The sequence below is a fragment of the Anas acuta genome, chromosome 7 (assembly GCF_963932015.1).
Source record: "Anas acuta chromosome 7, bAnaAcu1.1, whole genome shotgun sequence".
NCBI lineage: Eukaryota > Metazoa > Chordata > Aves > Anseriformes > Anatidae > Anas > Anas acuta.
In genome coordinates, this window is record NC_088985.1 from 7411312 (window position 1) to 7433384 (window position 22073).

The 22073-nt window shown below is 37.5% G+C and overlaps 1 protein-coding gene across 7 annotated transcripts in view; it reads right to left on the reverse strand.

The window, feature by feature from the left end:
- Positions 1-22073, reverse strand: part of CABCOCO1 (ciliary associated calcium binding coiled-coil 1) — a 263070-nt gene that overhangs the window by 32859 nt on the left and 208138 nt on the right. For 5 of the 7 annotated variants that reach the window (XM_068689322.1, XM_068689323.1, XM_068689325.1 and 2 more), the window contains 3 exons: positions 13181-13303; positions 12188-12328; positions 3666-9422 (listed from right to left, as the gene is read on the reverse strand). In XM_068689322.1, the coding sequence (XP_068545423.1) occupies positions 9345-9422; positions 12188-12328; positions 13181-13303 (342 nt within the window). In that variant the 3' untranslated portion in view covers positions 3666-9344. The remainder of the gene's footprint in view (positions 1-3665; positions 9423-12187; positions 12329-13180; positions 13304-22073) is intronic. The other 2 variants (XM_068689321.1, XM_068689320.1) reach the window with 2 other exon arrangements.

Sequence of the window (22073 nt, forward strand, 5' to 3'; positions counted from 1 at the left end):
AGACTTCAGTATCTCAAAAATTCACAGCTAACGAAAATTTGCTACCAAGGTTGCATCCTATTATGAAAACAACCATTTCAAACACTGTTGTACAACTTGATGTGATTACAGCCAGTGCATAGCAATGGCTCACATGTAGGTTTTCCTATCTGAGAGGGAGCAAGAATAAAACAGGTACTAAGTAATGCAGTTTAGCCACAACCATATCATCCCCTGGTTATTTTTGCAATATGAGTTATAAATGGATCAGATGCATTTGCATTTCATTCACTAATTCCAATCAAAGCAACATATGTGTCCTTATTCTTCATAATAAGGGAAAAGAAGTTGGATATCCATTTTATCTTTAAGAAAAAAAAAAAAAAAAAGGGCACCAAGCCAGAATCTAATCTTGTCTGCCACTATGTGCCACTATGTAAACCATGAGTAAGTCTGCTCAGGTCAACAGAGCAACAGCAGAGTCACATGAGTCACAGCACACTTCTCTTTGGAAAGATTTCTCCACGGCTAAATATACTTTTACAGTTGCTCCAAGAAAAGCTCTGTGTCAAGGTCTAATAAATGCTGGCAGTGATGCTGAGCTCTGAGCAATCATAAAGCCAAAAGGATGAACAAGAATTAACAAGTGGACTTAAAAACCTACTGAAGAAAATGGAAGTTTTTTTTTTTCTGCGTAATAACTGAATTATCAGAACATTGGTAATGAAAACCATAACCTATTTTTTCTGCTACCTACACTTACCTTTCAAATGGATCTGAGGAAAAAAATAGAAAGTGAAACAATTTTCTCCAGGACCCAAGTGCAGAAAATACTCTGAAATCAACAGATTAAGCTTATGTAAGGTACCACTCAGCTATGCGACAACACAGAGTTTGTTCCACTATCATTTTAAACAGTCTTTCCCCAATAAATGTCTTGTTCCTCCCAGGGGAAAGCATTAAATGAACGCACCACTTCTGTTATCAGTGACCAGGAACAGCCAAATCAACAGAAACTAACCCAACACACCACCCATGATCCAGCAGCATGGTAATTCCGATGAATACCCTTTATATCTCCATCTGATATACACAGTGCTGAATCTGGAAAAATGAGAGCTCAGTAAGCCATAAAAGAGATGCCCTTTAGTCTTTTCTTCCCTCCCCCCCCGTTTTTTTTTTCTCCAGTGGGGTCATAATTTAGCACTATTACAATGATAGTTTTAGGTAATCAAAATTGCTTATCAAATGTGCATTTGTATTCCCTATCAAAAGTGTACTGAATTAGAAAATATTTAATAATTCCTTGTGAATTTCTCTTCTACCTAGTCTTTTCACTAGAAGCCTGATTAAACAAGTATTATTTCTTCTTAAGTGGTTTTACAGTTCGTTTATCTTAGATTTATGACTATCAACTTACTTTAGAAGGTATTAGATAGCTTTAACGTTTGACACATATTCTCTAAATCATTTACAGTGCTCTCCATTTGCACTAGATGATCAGTAATCTTCTCAATATTAGGTTTTATTGACAATGCACCATATAGAGTTCTTATTATATGATAATGATTTAAGATAGATGTAGAACTGGGAACTAATAAATCCAAAAGCTCCTATTTGATTGTTGACACGAAGCTGGGGAATAATGTGCATCCATCTAAATCACAACGTTTCTCAATAATGTAGGACACATACATGTTTAACCTGTTAGGAGCACAGCACAAAGGATCACAAACAGATCCAAATTCCTGCTTTGAGACTGACAGACTCACTCTCCGAGTTCTGTATTTACTCAGAAAACCACCAGTGGGTACGAGACTCCACCATTGTGTGGAAGTATCTGTGCCCATCCCACACCACGGGGGGAGCAGGCAGTGGTGCAGTGGAGATGAGCAGGGCTCAGCCCGGTTCTCCTGGTTCCTGAGCCTACCTCCACCCCGCCAATGCCAGGCTGCTGCTGGTCCCAGCCTGACAGCCTCAAGCAGCCCAAGCACGCCTCTGTTACACTTGAATCACACCAAGGTAAATATGCCTGTTGAGATCAAGAAGCGTTTCACCTGAGCAGGGAGTAAGCCTGGAGATTACGATTGTAAAAGATGATCCCCCTGATTTATATTTGGGAGACAATATACAAAGGTGTCATATATAACAAAGACATACCATCATGCAGCCCTGCACAAGAATTATTTCACAGAAATATTGGCATTGATAGTTATTGGATTCAATTGAATAATTTATTCAACTACTTCTACAGAATATCAGACCCCACATCCTTACTACCCACAAAAAAAAAATGAAGTAGGGAAAAAAAAGCAGGAGCCTTTGGTGGTAAATGAGCATCTCTCCACTGAATTCTACAGAATTAAAGTCTCATCTGCAACCCTGTAATCCAAAGGTAAGTCTTTGAAATGTAGTCAAGAGATCTGTATCAGTCCTGCTTTTACAGTACATCATTGGAAATGACTTCTGGGGCATCTGAGCTGCATGAACTGGCAATTTGTTAAGTTGAAATGTGACATCTCAAAAAAAAAAAAAAAAAGATGAAATGATCTCAGAGCAAAAGTAACACAAAATCTGAACCTTACTTTTATCCAAAAATCACCTGGTAGAAAAACTTCAATAAAAAAAATTGTATTAGTGGCAAATTTGTCACGTGGCAATTGCAGATGACTGTAAATGTGAATAGTAAGGAAGTACAGTAAAGAGCTTGCTTTGTCTCACCTTGCTCATTGAGAAATACAAACAAACCAAAAATCCTTACTCAGACTAAAGGCTTGGCAGGCTCACCCAGCTGCCTACAAATGATTTAGTAGGAGAGAACATTGAGAACTCGGCTCCAATCAAAATCAAAGACCTAGTTCCATGCTATGTACTAAGCATCACTGTTACATTGTCTTACTTTGGCAAAAGCAAGCACAGATTTACAGGTGGAAGGGAAGTTAAAAAAAAAAAAAAAAAAGTCCTCCCCAAATCAATACTCCCCAGTACAGTACAGTATGCACACTTCTGCCTTTGACACGAGGGAGTGCTTTAGACCCACTACTTAGCTTGTTAGCAGGCAATTTACTAATGTACTGCGAAATAGCAGAAATATCACAAGTTCTATTTTTCTTATTAATGGAGCTAACTGCCTTCTGCAATGCAGTATCTACATTTTTGTCTGCTTGTCTCATTCACTCAGCTCCTAAATCAGCAAAATTTAGCAATCTTCAACATCTCTCAGTGATGAGTGAAATTTCTTTTACTACTGTGAAGAAGGGAGGAGGTCAATAAGGCTTGGGAAAATTTGTTAGTATGATCTGTAATATGAATTTGGCAGAAAATAAATTGAGAACATTTCTTTGGAAAACAATCAAAGGGCAAAGTTTTCCTCTTGGAGCTGCATGGTAATTCACGACTTATATGCTCCAAATAAACTTAGTACTCTGGTGATTACAATAGCAAAATATCCAGTGTCTGCCTGACAGACCAAACATGGTCATTTTTCCCCTCTTTGTCAGTATTTTTGTGTTCAGGCGGGTGGGCACATGTATGTCTGTTGACACAGATAAAAACTGAATGATACATCTCTGCTCAGGAAGATTATAATTAAGTGAGGTATGGCACAAGAAAAAATGACAAGTAACAGGACCAGTGACAGAAATTTAGGTTCAGCCTAGCAGAGAGCAACATAAACTTTTTCTTACCTGGATCTTGGCTGCTCCTTGTGTACATGAAGTCAGCAAATTCGTGACTCACTGCCTGTACTACCTGAAAACAAAGAAGTGACTGATAAGACTGAGGAACTTGATAGACTCTGGGACAAGCAATCTCAAACCTTTTACATCCATTTAAGCTTGTGTTAATCGATACAAAATTAAAGCATGGAACTTGTTGCCATGGAATAGTATGGTAGCTAGAGTTCAAAAAAGGCCTAGGCATATTTATGGAGAAAATATCACTTAATTTCAAACCACTGTTTGGTCTGGGAGCATACTTGGGCTCCACAAGTTTCTAAACCACTGAACAATAGAAGGCTATGCCAAGGATCCCTCAGTCTGAAGGGTATCCTGTTCCTATACTTTTCCCTAAACATGTCTCATAAACAATGACAAAGGAAGAATGCTGGGAGATTTGGATCCTGCTCTGTCCAGCCATGACATTTCTTATGCTTCTATTGAATGCAATCATAAAAACAGACTGTTTAGACAAGAAATTGCGTTGGCTGGAGTTTAAAAGAGACAATATTCAGATTTTAAGAAAAAGTTGTATGAGATGTCTTTAGAAAGGGTTAAAAAAAGAGCTCAGTTAAAAATTTGAAATATTCACAGGGACTAACCTCAGTGGAGGGAGGCAAAATCCTGAGGCCTTCTTTGCAGTCACTGGAGGAACTGGCTCATCCAGAAGATCCTTCAAAGCACTTGCAGAATCTCCCAACCTGAATCACCATCCACATCAGCATCCCAAATCAATACAACTCCAACAGCCTTTCCTCCAGGAATGGAGAATTACTATCCTCATTTTGGGCAAATAACTTTTATAGACCATTCTTTCTCATAGCCTTTGAACAATCTCCTTCTGTCAGTCCATAGGTCTGCCTTCTTACTCCCCCTATTCCACTGTACCAGAGCACTTAACAGCAACTGACCTTTCCCTATTTCGTTCTTTTAATCAGCTGCTTAAATGTGCAAAACAAGTACAACTACTGGCATGCCTAGCCAACAGCGAGAGCGTAGAGTTCTGTGTGAACACAAACCTCATATTTAATGCAGTCTTTGCTTTGTCAGTGAAAGCTTTAAAGAAGTGGGCCACTAATTCTACTATGTAAAAAGCCAGGCTGTTTCTGTCCGGGAAATATTTTACATTCTGTTCTTTCTGCAGTATTACTAATTCCAAAGTTCTCTTTAATGCTCTGCATCTGAATGGGACTCTCAATTACATGAGTCACTGCAACTATCCTTTGATTTTTTTTCTTTCTTTTTCTTTTTTGGCATGAACACGTAATCTAAATCCACAACTGCTAGAGTTTGTCGCTTGCTCTGCATGCTTAAAGTGCCCCAAGAAAATAGGTTGAAGAGTTACACGCATGAGTTTTGATTTGCTCACGGCAAGCAACGCAGCCTGAGTGTTTTGTCACTGCTGTCACTTCCTTGTCAACTGTTGCAGAGAAATGGAGGTGATCTCACCTTGGGCACAACTCCTCCCTACACCAGTGTACAGGAGAACCATGCACATTGTGGCAGGGGCAGGTATAACATCATCCTGAAATGAATACGAGGGAGGAAAGGGGGTAAATTGCCCAGTTACCTGCAGTATCTTTTTCTTCAGGATGACGCATCACTCTTACTAGTGCTAGTAAGAGTGTAAACATCCCTTAGACACCACAGGAAAACTACACGCACTACCTATGAATTCTTTACGACCCTTGATATGCATGCAACCCATGTTGAGGTTCATCTGTCATATCCACACTCTGCCATAAACAGGGGCTAGCTGAAGATGAGAGGGTGCAGCCCATATTAGTATCCTTTCTTTTGAGCAGCTGTCTTGTACTTACTTCTGGGTTACAACCTGGGATCAAGCCTATGCTAGGGAGGCTCTGTACAGCAGAAGTAGCATCGGAACACCCTTCGCTGCAGTGGCTTGTGAAAATCTCACCAGAATGAGACATATCTCACAGGAATCCCTTAACAGAGGAGTCCAAGCACCTTACAGGATGAAAAGGCAGAAATAAGGACTGAAAAAGTTTAAAATATACTACTGGGAAAAAAAAAAAAAAAAAAAAAAAAACAAAAAACAACAACAACAACAACAAAAACCACACAACCAACAAGTGTGTGTAATACAAATATGTTTCTTGTTACACAGTTAGTATGAACTGAAAAACAAAGCCCATCAATGAAAACAATATACTACTCACAAAATAAATCCTTACAAATAAGTACAATACCTACACCTGGATGCATGCATACTGGTGGTTAACTGAATCATGTGCTTAAAAATCTGATTTAAATGGACAAATGCTGACTTTGCACACATTTTGTGGTCACGTTGGCAGGGTAGATTATTGAAGAAAATGTCTTTTTCTCACTTGTGGAAAGCTGAATACAAAGCCCACGCACAGTGCTTTTCTGGGAAAGCAAATTTTCTAGGAATGTCAGTTATAATTTTAGGAAGGAAACAATGTGGTAATTTTCAAATTCAAATTAAGTATTGGTGAGAGAAGCGAGGCTTGAGAAGAAAAGGTCATGGCAAAACACTATGGAACAGGTAAAAAAAATAATTCTCTTTTTGCCCCCTTTTCCATCTTTTCCAGCCAGCTTCTTATTAGGAAAGCTGTTTTCCATCTTTTATAAACTTTCATCCTCTGTCAATGTAATGCAGGAAAGTGCTGCTTTCCATCTTTTCTAAACTTCCATCCTCTGTCAGTGTAATACAGGAAAGCATTGCTTGAAAAGCTTTTCTTTTGCTAGAGGATAATTACTAGTTGTTCACTATCTCATTATAAAATCCTAGAGGAGACCAGGATATTACCATATTGATGCTAAAAAGCATCAATATTATACCTTACAGAGAAAAAACTATGGTGTTTCTTCTATCCCTTTTCCCCTAGAAAATCCTTGCTTATTTGGGAGACAAGGCAGAATGTAACATCTTTTTTCTTTTCTACATCTGCCTGATTTAAATTGAAAGCTTTGTAGGGTGGAACCCGTTAAGAACTACGTTAAGTATGTATATTTTAAAGAACTATGTCACATCAGTAGTGAAACAAAAAATCAAAGATTATTATGCCAAAGCCTCAAAAGCCTCAACTGTAGGTCCCAGAAATGACAGTATAATTATTTTTAGAGACAACTATAGCAGTAACTCAACATGACACGGGAGACTTTAAAAACAGCAAGCCTGATTTAAACCAACGGAAAAGCCAGGAATACAGGCTGGAGACTGTTCTTAATGCACCATATTGCATCTGAACATTTTGTTCCTACCCATCCATCCAAAGCATGACGTTTTGCATTTCATATTAACATTCTGAAGACATGAAAGGATTCTTCAAGTTGATGTTCATATGCTGTGTCAGAGCATGTACTCTGACTGCTTGGAGAGATGTCATGTCCACCTTTTGCTCGTCTTCCTGCCTTCACCTTAGTCTCCTTAACTATCCCCCCCTCCCATTTCAAAAATAATAATAAAAAAAAATCCCTGGGGCTGTTTTTATTGGTAGCATTATTTCAGCTACAAATACTATTAGTCAGCAGGAAGAGAGCTGCAAGTATGGTTTGTGGGATTTGAACTCCACGTGGAATTTCTGCCGTACTTCAGCTGTTATGCATATGTACTAGGAGCGACTGCTAACAAATCATTGCAGTAATACTTGATGTTCATATACAACTTCTCATCTTCAAAGCTCTTCAAAATTTCCCAGAAGTTCTACAAAATATGGGAGAGGGAGGAAGAAATACGGGCAAAAGCCTTTGTTTAGCATTGGTCCTAACATAAATCATCATTATACCTTTTCTGCTTTGTCATATAGCAAGAATGTTGTAGTCATCAGATTTGACTGAAGTGCTAAATTGACAATAACGTTTTCAGCAAAAATTTTAAGAAATACTCCTCCCCTTCCATACAGACAGTTCTTTTCAGAAGTTACGTTCACACCTTTGAGTTCAAAATCAGGGAAATTTGTGACATTCGCATAATGCTCTGGGAAATTAATTTATGTATCAAAATAAAGGTCCTTTTGATTTTAGATTTTTTTCATGACAAGAGAGTCACATTTCAAAGCAATAAAACATTGCAGAACATAACCATGGATCTTAGAAATTTTAAAGGATGTTTTTTAGGATAAACCAATAAATCCTCATGAGTTACCTCACCGTTCAAATTGGAATAGGTAGATTTTACAGCTGAAAGGAAGCTCTTATTAACTTGTTGGACCATGTTAGGTAGAAAAATGAAGAAAACTTTTAGTGAATTGCTATAGAGCTTACTTCTCATCATGTAACGGGAAGAATTTTTCTCAACACGTGAGACCAACTAAAATATTCTGCCCACTTAACATCTCACACAACTGCTTTACAGGAGTCCAGTGCCCACACATCTGACATGTACTTTAAAGAGTACTTCCAGGCTATTGGCACTCAAACGCAGCTATTGAATATTGTCTTTTAATTCTGGGAGCTCTTTCTGATGAACAACGTGCAGGCAACGCCCCCTTCTGGCTGTGCTCTCAGCTCTGAGCACAACCAGGGAGCACACCCATGCAAGGCAGGCAGTGACAAACAAGACCTTTCAGGCAAACTATTTCAGGTTATTGTCATTTTTGCCTGGATGAGTCAGGCTTGTGAACGTTCTTCGTTATCACCATAAAAATGTGGGTGAAGTGAAACAAAGCCTAACATTTACTTAATGAGAAACAAATACAAAATTGTAACGAATAAAATATTCTGTTTCGTAAATATTCCCTTAAACATGCAATCCAGCCCTTACACTTGAAAGCATGACTTGTTTTTAACATGCTTTCTAGGGCACAGAGTTCTGTAACATAGCAATTAGTATAGTTTACTATTTTGAAACATAGACGTTAAACCAGTTCTTCTGATGTCAATTATTATATAGTTAGATTCCTCCTGTGTTTACAACATTTCTATAATGTCTGACAAAATATGGAATGATGTTAGTATACAGAGGAATAGGAAATGCATTCTCAGATGAAACGTTACACGTACATGTATTCCAGAAAAAAATCCACGGAAATCAAAAGGAATTATTTCTGGGAAGACTGTAAAAGTACATACTCTTTGTTTATGCATTTTTAGTATGGTGGAAATAAAGAAGTGTAATATATGCAACTAGTTTAAACGCTTAGAGAAAAAAATCAAAATGAAATAACATACATGTTATTAATGAATAACTATAGAAAAAAAGTGTATAATTACATGTTAATTAAATTCTCTCCTTATTGTATCTGCAATGCCTCAAAATTACATTTTCTTTCTGTGTATTCTCCTTCCAGCAAAATATCCTGAAAAAGCAGAAACTTTTAAGCATTTCACAACTGGAAGAAAGAAATAATAAAACTAGAGAGTTTTTTTGTTTTTTTTTTTTTAAACTGAGATTTATATTCAGAAATAAACTGAACTTCAACATGCTTGTATTACATATCCTTCTGTTTACAGTCTCCCACTTAAGTCTAAACTAAACAACAATCCTGGCAGAACACAGTGAATTTGAGGAACTCGGATGAACTATTTCTAGGTAAAAGTTAAGTGAACCATTTTCCTTTATACAAAAATAATTATGCTCTGGCAGAGAGCCAGTCTTCTGTGTGTATCACCCCCCACCTCCCAGTTTCTGTAAAATTCAACATCACCTTTCTTATCTGGTTATTTAGGACTTTTTATTTTTTCTGTTCTCAAAGTATAAGCTTCTTCTTGTATTTGCAGCTTTTCATTTATCTCTGCCTGTAAAGAAAATCAGAAGAAAAAAGTGGTAATGCTGGAGCTATCTTAGGCTGCACATTGTCTTTGTGGTTTTGACACCGTGTGGTGCAGTAAGACAGACATTATCCTACACACCTTCCTGTTTTGCAGACATAACGGTGTTTCAGCCTGTACTTATGTGATAACACTTTATCGTATTACTGTGCGCAATCCCGATGTATGGTATGTCTGCCATGAACGGGAAGTGATCTGGGACAGCCATTTCTCATATAACCTTGTCTTGGGAGATAGGCTAATTTGCCTGTATTCTCAGACAGCCTTTACCAATAAACACCAAATCAGAAAAATTGCTTTGGGATTTGGTTGTTTCCACTGTTTTCCTTTGCTGCAGATGTTTGTTCTCTAGTGTAATACATTTTATTGAAATGGCTGGAATTAGAAAGCATTACTGAAAATGAACAATAAAAAAAACATATTTTTGTGATGTTGCTTGTCTTTCTTAATTACAAACACAATTATGAATGTGTATCATATTCTGGAAATCCAGACTGTTGTACATACTGAACACTTAATTTGCAGTGTAATATTCGTGGGGGAAAAAGTACAAAGGTTCTGACATATATTAGTGAAATCTGTGGCAGTGATAAAGTGTAGCAGTTCTTAATTTGATAGCATTTAGAAATGTGGGATCACTGGGACAAAGACCACAAATATTGGGGTTTTATGGGGAGTTTATGTGTATTTTTCAGTGTCGGCATACACCACTGCCAAAATACATGAGGAACAGAAGGAGTGCAATGACGCAGTCCTTCCAAGAATTGTGATGTTTTGTTGAAACAATTGGAAAGGGCTCAAAGGTCCTTCACAGACTCTACCAAAACTGACCCAAAACTTAGAGATATATTCTGAATAGACTTCATATAATTTTGATAAAGTGAATGGATGTGGCCCATAAAAACTTGCAGTAACTCGCCATGTTAGGAACATTTTGTTTTGCCAGTCCTGGAAACCCCTACTGCTGCTATCCTGCAAACTTCCTGTCATTAGATAGCCTCAACATCTGTTGTATGGAGAACTTTTTTCCAAAGTTCTCCATATAATTGGTCAGCATCAAAAAGCTGGGATTTCTATCTCAACTTTGTGCCTTTGCATATTGCTTTCATCATATTTCATCACATCTACCTTCAAGTATCAACAAATACGTTCCTATCCCTTTACTCGTATAAACTATAAGTATACTTAGATGCTTTCCTGTGGAACACTGACCCTCCAGGCTAATCCTCTCCTAGCCACCCCAGATGCCCTTTTTTCTCCATTTTTTTAAATCTGTCTCCAGTTCTACATTCACTGGAAATCAGTTGCCACCATGCTTACTCTGGCTGCTGTTATAATCACTGAGCATTAGCACTGTAATTTCAGACTGAAAGTTATTTTCTAGACCCAACGAGAGCAAAAGCTGTCCACTGTAGACAAAATGCAGATTGCAAAATCACAGTTCTTTCCTAACAACACAATGCCATGAGTTTGATTGTGTAGCAGCTAAAAAATCTAATGGTGGGACTACCCCAACTGGAAAATCAGGTGAAAAAGATGAACTGTTGAACGACTTTCAAAAACAAAAAGGGATTTTTTTTTCTAGGTATATAACCAGAGCTCTGAAAGAGGAAAAAATGCATTTCTTTAATCTCAGCAGGTTTTGTAAAGAAGAAAAGCTCTTAGTACTGATGCTAATGAAATCAAGGTCAAGTGAAAATCATGCATTCCTTTGTTCTGTAGGGATGGAAAGGAGTAAGAGAACATAGGCTAGGTTCTCTTCCATTGCCAAAGGCATGCTGAAAGGGAATATGAAATGAAGTAGGTAGATCTAATGATGGTATCATTATTCCAATTGATATTTCCCATTCATACATAATCCATGTAAAGCAATTTATCAATATCACACTATTTTCAGATAATACTATATATTTAATAAACTTCTGCTCAGTCAACCATATCCTACGTGCTGGATCAAAAACTGTAATGACACAAAGTTTAAAGTGCTTAATGCCACCTGATCGCTGAAATAAGACCACATAGTATTTCCATTGTTGAACTGAGTTCCAGCTGGTTTACTATCAATAACTTCATACGCTTGAGGGAGGAGTTTACAAAATAACAATGGTCTACTCTGCTGGCTTTCCACATGTTTCAATTTACAGACTACACTATGGAGAAGCAGATCACCCTACTACAAATTTAAGCCCACTGACAATAGCTTACTACCTTTCATGAACCCTTAAGAAATAACTCACAGACTCTTCAGAGTCTGCAGACCACACACTGAAACCTGATCTGTTCCATTAGGGCAGCTCTTCTACATTTACGCACCTACCAACCAAGGTCTAGAATTGGTATGAGTGTGTTATTCCTGATACAGATCGGAGGATGTGTAACAAAGATGTGTCTAATAATTTATATTAAGCACATATTGCACATGCTTCATCCTAGCAGCTGGTCCTGAACCCCCAAAGAGGAATTTTACCACTGACATCACTGAGAGCAGGATTTGGCCCATGTTTCTTAACACATAGTAATGCTGAAGATATATGTTGTTATATTACTGAATATTTTTTATCTTGTCACATGTAGGCTGACTAAACTATGAGCTATTTATAGAGGCTAATTCACATTCTTACAGCATATGGACGTGCTTTTTGCCAGCTTTAGCATGAATACAGTTTATATTCATTAAAGCTGAGCTAGCTAATTAACCATAGAATTAGCGAATAGCTTTCTAGCAATAGTACCTCAAGGTTGCCAATAATTTCATTTGGGATTCCATCCACTGCAGACTTCTGATCTTCAACAGTGAAAGCAGCCACAGCACCTGCCTCAAGGGACTCTGCCTCTGGACAGGGTTCTTCCAGGTGACCTTCTTGATCAGATCCCTAGCAGCAACCAACCATAATAAGAAATATGTGAGTTAGAGCATCCTCTTGTTCTCTACAGGACCCAACAGTGTCAGCCCGAAGACACCCAACAATCACAGAATCACAGTATCATCTAGGTTGGAAGAGACCTCCAAGATCACCTAGTCCAACCTCTGACCTAACTCTTAACAAGTCCTCCCCTAAACCATATCACTGAGCTCTACATCTAAACGTCTTTTAAAGACCTCCAGGGATGGCTCAACCACTTCCCTGGGCAGCCCATCCCAATGCCTAACAACCCTCTCAGTAAAGAAGTTCTTCCTAACATCCAACCTAAACCTCCCCTGGCGCAGCTTTAGCCCATTCCCCCTCATCCTGTCAGCAGGCACGTGGGAGAATAGACCAAGCCCACCTTGCTACAGCCTCCTTTAAGGTGCCTGTAGAGTGTGATAAGGTGGCCCCTGAGCCTCCTCTTCTCCAGGCTGAACAATCCCAGCTCCCTCAGTTGCTCCTCGTAAGACTTGTTCTCCAGACCCCTCACCACAATACACAAAGCCAGCATTTGAGAACTTCTGCTGACAGACTATCAGCATCACACCTTCACTGCCCAGGCCAGGCAGATGCTGAGGTTATGAAGTTGCATGGGGCAAGAGCCCAGACACGCTGACTCAAATTAACGTCCTCCTCTGCTGACTGGTTAATGCAATGAAAGCAACTACATTCAAGCATTCATTTTAGAAGTGAATGCATTCTGGAGAAAATAAATGTCATTAGTGACTGGGCACCAATAGGACTAAATGAGGTAAGAGACTCATAGAAAAATAGCTGAGAAAAAAAAGGAAAAAAAAAAAAAGGAACAAAACTCCATACCTTAGGTTCCATCTCTGCAAATATTGGCAATACTATCAGTGATTCACAGCTCTCCAAAGGCATACCTTCTTCCAGTAAAGGAGGAAAGGGGGTAACTGCAGGTGGGGCAAGTTCAATCACATACTGGCAGTATATATGTATATATGTAGGGAAAAAAAAAGTAATTCAGGTTTAATTATTGCTCACAGGTTTAATGCATTTTTTTTTCTTAACAGAATTGAAATCCTTAGCAAACAGCAAAAACAATACTTTTTTTTTTTTTTTTTTTTTGGTTACTATCCAGGTGCTCAGAACTGGAAAGCATACTGAAAATGATTATAGATCAGCTTTAATTTCTAGTTGCATCTCAAGGGATCCCATTTATAACACTTGGAAAGAACAGATGATTTTCATAATTTCATAACACTACGGCTTCTTACTCATATGGATAATTAAGTTTAGAAAACACAGTGCTTAGGTAACATGCAGTCTTCACAATGCAAATTTGTCACTCCTAAACAGGGATCTTGTTGCATTTTGGGATCAAATGACCCTGTTGACTTCTGGGGCATTAAATCACAGGAGTGAGCAGGAGTAAGCCTGTTGTTACACTGCATAAAATAAGGCCCTAAGAAAAAGATTTAAAGATGTGACTTTACCTTAAGAATTAATTTTTGTTGCTAGACCAACTTGCTCCCATTTCTGTTTCCTGTGATCATAGGAACTTCACTGGTATCTAGCTGGCATGTGAGCTGCTGCTCCAGGAATGTTTAGACCAAGAAATAGTGGTTTTGCCCCAGCACTAGCTGGGGATGCAGCACTTCATCCTCACTCAGGTTCTGTTGCAAGTGATACAGAAGGCTGCCCTGAGTCCTCCAAAGGGCCAAGGTTTTTCTGTTTGTTTTTTTAAATCAGTGACATACCAAAGAAGGTGACAAAAGTCATTTTTAAACTAGCAAGGAACAGGGTATAATAACGATATGTTTGGGACCTCTACAAAAAGGAAGTGCCCACTGAGAATACCAGGCAGATGTTCCAGTTCTGAGTCAGCTATTAAAAAACAAGATTTTGCTTGGATGGTGCAAGTCAACTGCATTAATTCACAATGGGTAATTGTAGCTCCCATAAATTAAATTTCCTCACACCTTGGAAAGTGCAGCGAGGTTGATATTTGGCTTACTTACACTTACCTGCTACAATTAAACATGCTGAAAACCATGAAAGCTTCTGTAAGTTTGCAAAAGTGATGACAAAAAAAATATAAGAACAGATAGGCCAATTCATTTTACTTCATTAAACATCTCTTTTGCAGTTCTAAAAGTATTTCAGAAGTTATGTTTGGACACTGTCATATGTGAGCTACCCAAAAAAGGTAGATAGTATCATCTCCAGTTTATAAGAACCCAAAAGGCTGACAGAAAGATTTCCAGAATTTAACTGAGGAGAAAAGCAGGTTTTATAGAGACCAAGAAGCATTTCCAGTAACACTTGTGACTCAAATTTTGCAGCCCTCTGCTAGTGTCTAAATATTGACAAATGAAATAGATGGTTTATTTTTTTCATCAGAATGGTAACCTAGATGCTATTCTTTTTAAACTACACCAGAAGATCTGTTTTCAAATTCTAATGTTTTTTAAAATCAGAGTCCTTTTGATTTAGCAAATATTTCAGTTTTCTCTGGTTTCTCACCCTGTATTTTCTCAATGAAAAATATTTGCTAAGTTGGATGAGAATTCACAAATAGTTTCTGCTTCCTTAAAATGGCTGCTTTTAGTTATTTAGTTAAGTATTCAAGTTTATTTAGATCCAATCATTATTCCATTTATTCACTTAGTTTCAATTAAAAAATAATAATAATTAAAAAAAAACAAAAACTAGATGGGGTTTTAAAATCAATTCCTAACTAATCAAATACATTTTTGTAGCTTGGATAAGATTTTCAGAGATTCTGTTTTAGAATAATATTTTTACTTCACTGCGTCCCTTTAAAGAGAGCTATTCTTTACTCATCTGTTCCATGTCTAATAATAACCCTTGGATCATTAAGAAATAACTAAATTACAGCAGAACTAGTCTCTTTAATGAGCCGTAACAGTCTCAACATTCAGCCAAAAGTTTTTTAAAAGTCTCTGAAACTGCAATGTAAAATATAAAATATTTTGTTTAGTAATAAGTTTGTAAGTTTGTGAGCAGTACTACATTTTACAGCCAAAATATAGTGACCTAAAAATGCCATTCTGCATTGCTCCTTCCTATACATCGTCTCCTTAACAAGTCCAGAGGAAAATTAGAACGAATGAATTGTGGTGAGAGCCTGAAGCCAACAAACGTATTTAAATGAATCCTTCTGATGCAATACTTTCCTTTTTAAAGAGAAAAAAAAAAAAAAAAAAAAAAAACAACAACAACAATTAAGTCTTTGTATTTCCTTTGAACAAAACCTCATGTTTAATAGCACCAATGGCTCCGTAGTAAAATCTATTTAAAAACAGAGGAGACACAGTAAGTTTTATACAGTTACAGTTAGCTTTAAAAAACATTGCTAGTTGCTGAAATCTGAGTAAATTTATGGCAAATTACTTCCACTGACCTACATTAAAAAATATATATACTTTAAAAAAAAATCCTGAGGATTTGTCATTATCTGAGCATTATTAACTATGACAAAGATGTATTACTCAAAGTGTCCTTTTGAATCAATGTAACTACCAAAACACGAGAAACAGTTTGGCAAGACGATAATGCCTTAAAATTAATTGGCAATATTTTTATGAACATTGCGATCCAATGGGTCCATGAGAACTCAAACACAAATAAAGGCAGTGGCATAAATACAGAGAACGGATCAGTGTCAGCTGCAGATAAAGGGACGTTCTGAGAGAGACCAGAGGGAGCAGAAGTTAAATACAATTTTCTTACTAATTCCTAGGTGCAGTGGGGTGCCAAAACGCCCCTTGAACCCGGACAAGTTAGTGCAGGCTAGAGGCTGCTCCAGCGTTCAGCTGAGGATCATGTGGGAAGCATCATTTGGCATCACCTTTACTTTCCCACCCCAGCTGCATCAAGTCCCAGCAGTAACAGCTGAGGGCTGCAGCTAGTGTTGAAACATCGCTCTAAATTTCCAGCCACGTGCCACCATTTTTTTCCCAGGATTCTTTCTAGTAGAAGTTTGCATAAAACCAGGTAAAGTATAAAAAGCGTCATGCTGTTCTGTATGTAAACCCACATGCTTTTCTTTTTGTTGAGAGCTAGCAAATTACCTTTTTACCAATGTAGGCCGAGCAAAGACAATAAAATGGTATACAGGAAAATTTCTAAAACAGAATAACGGCAGGAAAGAAGATTGGTAAAGTGTTCTAATAAATGAGTTCCACAGATGTGGTAGTTATTATAAAATTAGCTTTGCATAACTTACCAATATAACGTTACATTTTCCCCCAGATGTTATCTGTTAGTTGAATTAATTTTGCTTAAGTTTCTATTATTGCAGATTTTATCCACGCTGTATTTTATTATTTAAGTTTCTGTGGCATAAAACAAGCCCTGGCTGATAGCATTACATTTAATAATATATGTAAGAGGTTTTAGTATTATACAAATGGCTGCTGGGTATATCTTAATAGTCATAGCGCAGAACGTCTGCTCTCAAAATATTATGTAGATTAAAACCAGCTATTTACTTACATTCTAATTCAAGTCATTGGAAAGGTTTGCAGTATTTATGTACATGGTATGAAGGGAACCAATCTACTCAGGGAATAAATGTCAGAGTTTGAAAATTAGCAAAGCTGAGGTCAAGGTCAGTTAGGATTTGCTTACATACTTGCTGAAAATTAGAATTTACAGTGTATGCTTATTTATTTCTTAAATGAGAAATGAGAGGGGGGTGGTGGTGTATTTGCTTCTTTGATGTAAGGCTTTTGTATCACAGAAACATTTTTAAACCACCTTTTCAGCTTAATATTATCTGAAATTCTGTACTCCTGTCCACAGAGTCTTAACACAAATTCTCCGTAGCTAATCTTACCAAACATAGGAAAATAATTATTTAAAAAGGATTAGAAAAAATATCCCAAGTTCAGCATGGACCATTTCTAAAGCCTAGTAACATCTTTTAAAGCTTTTCAATGTCCTTCAGTGGGATATGGATTTGATATAATGACAGATGCATTTTTTAAAAAGTGTTGTGTGTTATTCTCCATATTTGTATCATCTGTGTAGTTTCTAACTGTGTGCTGTGGGGCCTTGTGCTACCAGAGTCCTGCACAGACTTCTCTCTTACATATGATCATATGTGAAATTTGTTATGAACCCAAATCTTTAATATAGGAGTGACATTATTTTGTCATTCACGCTAAGCATGTCCAGCTGCACACCTACCGATCTGCTGAATTTCAGTTGCTGGAATAAAAGGCATTTATGTTGTGCATGTGTTGTGTTAGGTGCTTATATTTCATGGGGTTAATGGGGTTGGGTTGGAATGAAAAACTAATGCGCAGAGATGCGCTGCCTCACCCTGATTCAAACCAGCTATTTTTTTCCCCCTCCTTAGCCTACCAGCATATGCAAACACAACAAATTCACTTTACCTGCCTTCTAAAGTATCGCCCACCAGTGTTCTCACAGGTGAGGTTTCTGGGAGGCTGCTGATAGCTTTTCAAATGCATTTCCTATCCTATTTCACAGCAATGCTACGCACAAGATCCAGAGGACTGAAGGATGTTACGAGGCACTCAGAAACTTAATCCAGATACATGATGTGTACAGTGTGACTAAGATGGCAGAGCTTGCTTCTGAACGCCTTCACTACACACATTTGTATTCATATTTTAAGTAGAAATAAGATCAATGAGGGATTAAACTTGGCCTCTTAAGTATGTTCCTCAGTTGCCAATGATGTACATGGAAAGTCTGTGTGCATGTTCCTGGGCAACAGTCTTCAAACCACTATTCCTTAAATAAGACAAGAGTTCAGCAAGTCAAAGGTATGCTTTACGCTCTTTTTCCTGCATTTCAGAATTCAAGTAATACATTTTAAAGACAGTTTTCCATATTTCTGAGCTGAGATATGAATCCACTTTGCTGACAATACATCAGCAATTAATCTAGTCCAAAATAGCTATCTGAAGCAATTTGGTGCCTACATTGACAAAACAGGATCTACTCCTCCCCCCCAGGAAGCTGTAAATCAGTCGGTGACATCTGGCCTCAAGGACATCGGAGTCATCTGAAATGTGGTAATTTATATTAATGAACATCAATATTAATTTTTAAATAAAAAGAATTTGCTGCTGCCATTATGTTTACATACGGAATATTATTTATAGCTTGTGTTCCTCCTTTCCTACATTTTGCCCATAAATTATTATACGGAAATACACTGTCACAGTTATAAATATTTTTCCTCAGAGTTAAAGCTTTTACATATCCTCTTCACTAACTCTATGAGGAAAGCAACCAGGATTTTCTTGCTTCTCTAACAACTGCTGCCAATTTTAATGCTTGATTGAGCAGAAAAGGGTGCTTCTACAAAAACAACCAAAGCTCTCCTCTCTGGAGACACCTTACTGCAGAATGTCCTTAATACCTAGATTCTGTAAGAATATCCTAACATCCCTGAAAAAATAAAATAAAATCATGATTTTACTGGGTTGCAGTCATGTATCTACTTCTGCTTTTACCAATCTTCCAATTATTATTGACAATTCACAGATATTTAGAAAGACAAAATAAGAGACATTAAAAAAAAAAAAGGAAAAAGAAAAACAGAAAACAACACCAAAACACCCAGCTGGCTTTCACGCTGAGGGCACATCACTAAATGATTTAGCTTGGAATGGTCACTCTAAATTCACATTGTGTTTAGCATTGCCAAGTCTCCTAGAGTCATGGGATTACAAGAGAATCTCAGCTTTCATTTAAAAATAAATTTAGTGTCTAGCTCTTATGGTTGCAGAGGAAAGATGGAAAACATAAATCTTGAAAGCTCAAAAACTAGACTGCAAGCAAAAGGAACCAAAGAACAATTATTTTTAAGCAAGTCTCATGATTTTTTTCGAGGTCTTGCTCGATATTTTAAATGCTTGAAGTTAACAATACCGTTTTCAAAGCAATGCATACAGATTTTGAGAAGGTGTGAGGAATTTTTTTTAGTCCCTGAAAGTGCAACGTTAGTATGTCAGAACTCTTCAAAGTACCAGCCCCTTCCCTTCCACTTCAAGGGCACTCAACAAGCAAACTGCAGCCAGCTCCCACTGTGGCTCTGCAGTTTTATTCAACAGAGATCTAAAGCCATAATAATAATAATAATAATAATAACAACAACAACAACAATAATAAAGAGCCTTTCCCACAGACAACACCTAGCTGAATCTACAAATACTGGAAAAAATTAAGTTGTTTTTGTTTGTTTGCTTTGTTGTTTTTTTTTTTTTCTAACCATGTGATCACACAAGAAAACCATAAAGTATATTCTGTTGAACCTAATGCACAATAGGCAATCTAATATTGTGCATCTAATATCTAATAAGGTGGCATTCACTTTATCAGGTTTTACGTTTTCTTGTTGTACATCTCTTCTTCCAAATCATTTGATCAGGAAAGATCTGACAAGAATGCTGAAAATGTTATGATAAAAATATAAATGTATCTGGCCAGGTGCATTTCGATATCTCTTACTGGAAGGAGGTTTTATACATTTTATAAAGACTTGCTGCAGTTTCAGAAAACAGATTTGCAACAGAGCATGTCTTTGGCAACAAAATGGGTTAGAAGAATTAAAATGCTTAGAGGGATGGTATTCATCACACCTGCTTTAGGGGCTTTATCAAGCCCCATAGTCAGCACTAAGAAGACTGCATCTCCTGAGGGAAAGTCAGAGCCACTAAGATAAATTAAGAACATAATAATTGCTTAATATACGTGCCCTGAACCACAGCAAGCACAGCCTGTTACCTCTCCCATCGGCAATACAGGGAATCCAGGAAAGCTAGGTTCCTCACTTGGGCATCCCTGTATGCCTGGAGCTGGGCAATAAGAAATATTCCCTTTCCTGTTAAAAGGACATCTGTAGGAACTCAGCTGGGACCAACAGCACCACCCCACTCCTCCTGCAGCCCTGAGCACATATGGCAAATTCAGGCATCTGCTGGCTGCTTTTTCCTGGTGTTACTCCCTCCATACAGCAACATCTCACCAACTATAACTTGCACAGTGCTTTAGGTCAGCCCCAAGAATGCCAAAACATGCTAATGGAGACATGCCTGTCTCCAGCACGTATGTCTTTCTCTGGCACATCTCACGCTGTAACACACTTGTTAGAGCAGGCGCGTGTCTCGGGAGCTGTGCTACCCCCCTGGATTTACCTCGGTTCAGCAAGCACTGTTCTCAGGCTTTATCTAAATATGAGTACAATGCACATGAAAGAAAGACACAATGAAGATCACCAGAAAACTAGGGGAAAAAAATTAAAAGATACTTCTGAAACAAAAAGGGTTCAAGAAGCAATTGGGAGCTCCTGCTGAGAAAGCCTGACAGCAGAAGAATATTTTCTGTTGATAGTCATTTGGAGTCACTGCCTCAAGTTAGACAGAGGTCCCACCTCCTGCTTTTATCCATTGCCCCTCTTGTACAGACTTACTTTGCCATCCATTTCCTCTGGAAACGTCATTTTCTCCACACAAGACTGGACCTGGACAGGTCCCTCACACAACTGCCCCACGCTCTGCCCACCACCAAACAAAGAAGCCCACTCTCTGTAAACTCCTCGCAGACCTCAGGTGCATCAGCTGGGAATAGGCTTGTCTATATTGATTCACCCTAAGCTGATGGCACAGAAAAAGCTGCTCTAGCATTTAAAAGGTTGCATTAAAAAAAATTTACCTAAACAATATAGATTCTGAGCTAACAGGGGGAAAAAATTGCTCATATAATTTAAAAACTACAATATAGATTTATTTATTTAAAAAAAAGCTATATTAGAAAACTTTTCAGAACATACGGTCACATAAAATGTGGAGCTCGTATTCTTTTTTATTAGACCTAAAACATAAAGTCTTTGCCTGAGTGTGTAAGTTTCTGTTAAAACAACAATTTGTCCTGTGGACTGTAAATTCAATTACTGTTTTTATTGGAATCACATTTTGCTTTGGAAACAATCATGCAGGAAAAAGAACCAGTAACTTAGGCATCTTAAAAACATCTCAAAACAGACATGGCTGTGAGAACAAATCAGTTATGGTAATTCTTCCACTGTGAACTGCAATGTTTTTAAAATCCATTTCCATATTTTTAATTAACACCTAGTTCAAAAAAAAAATCTTACTGTAGGTCATTTTAATCACAAATGGGAAAACAAATTTACTTTATCAGAAAATTGACTCAACACTATTTTAAGGACTTATTTTTCATGTTTTTATCATCCAAATTAAGTTATTAACATACATTTTCCAATTTAGGCATGCAGAAGTAAGCCAATTTTTCTCTCAAATTTCAGAGTTGCAGTTTTCAGTCACCTCTACATGAAACTAGTCTGTTTTAACACCAGAATGATGTATTTGATCAGTACAAACACAAAAACACAAAGATATCTGTTAAAACTGTGTTTCTACCTAACTTGAATCTTAAGTATTCTAGCCATAGTCTTTTAGTCAAAACAAACCATTACTTCCTTATATAATACTTAATTGTCATACCCCATTGTAAACAGGCACTCCTTATTCCTCTACATGTTCATAAATCTGTTTATATTGGATCTCAGCTTACACGCTGGGGTTAGTTTTAACTCTATCTTACAATACTGTCATTCACCTTAAATCAAAATGCAGCTGTGGTTAGGGGCGGGGTTAGTCTGCTCCACACCAGAGTTAAACAAAGCTTTGTTGCAGCATGGCTTGGCTTGATGGGTGATTTGAAA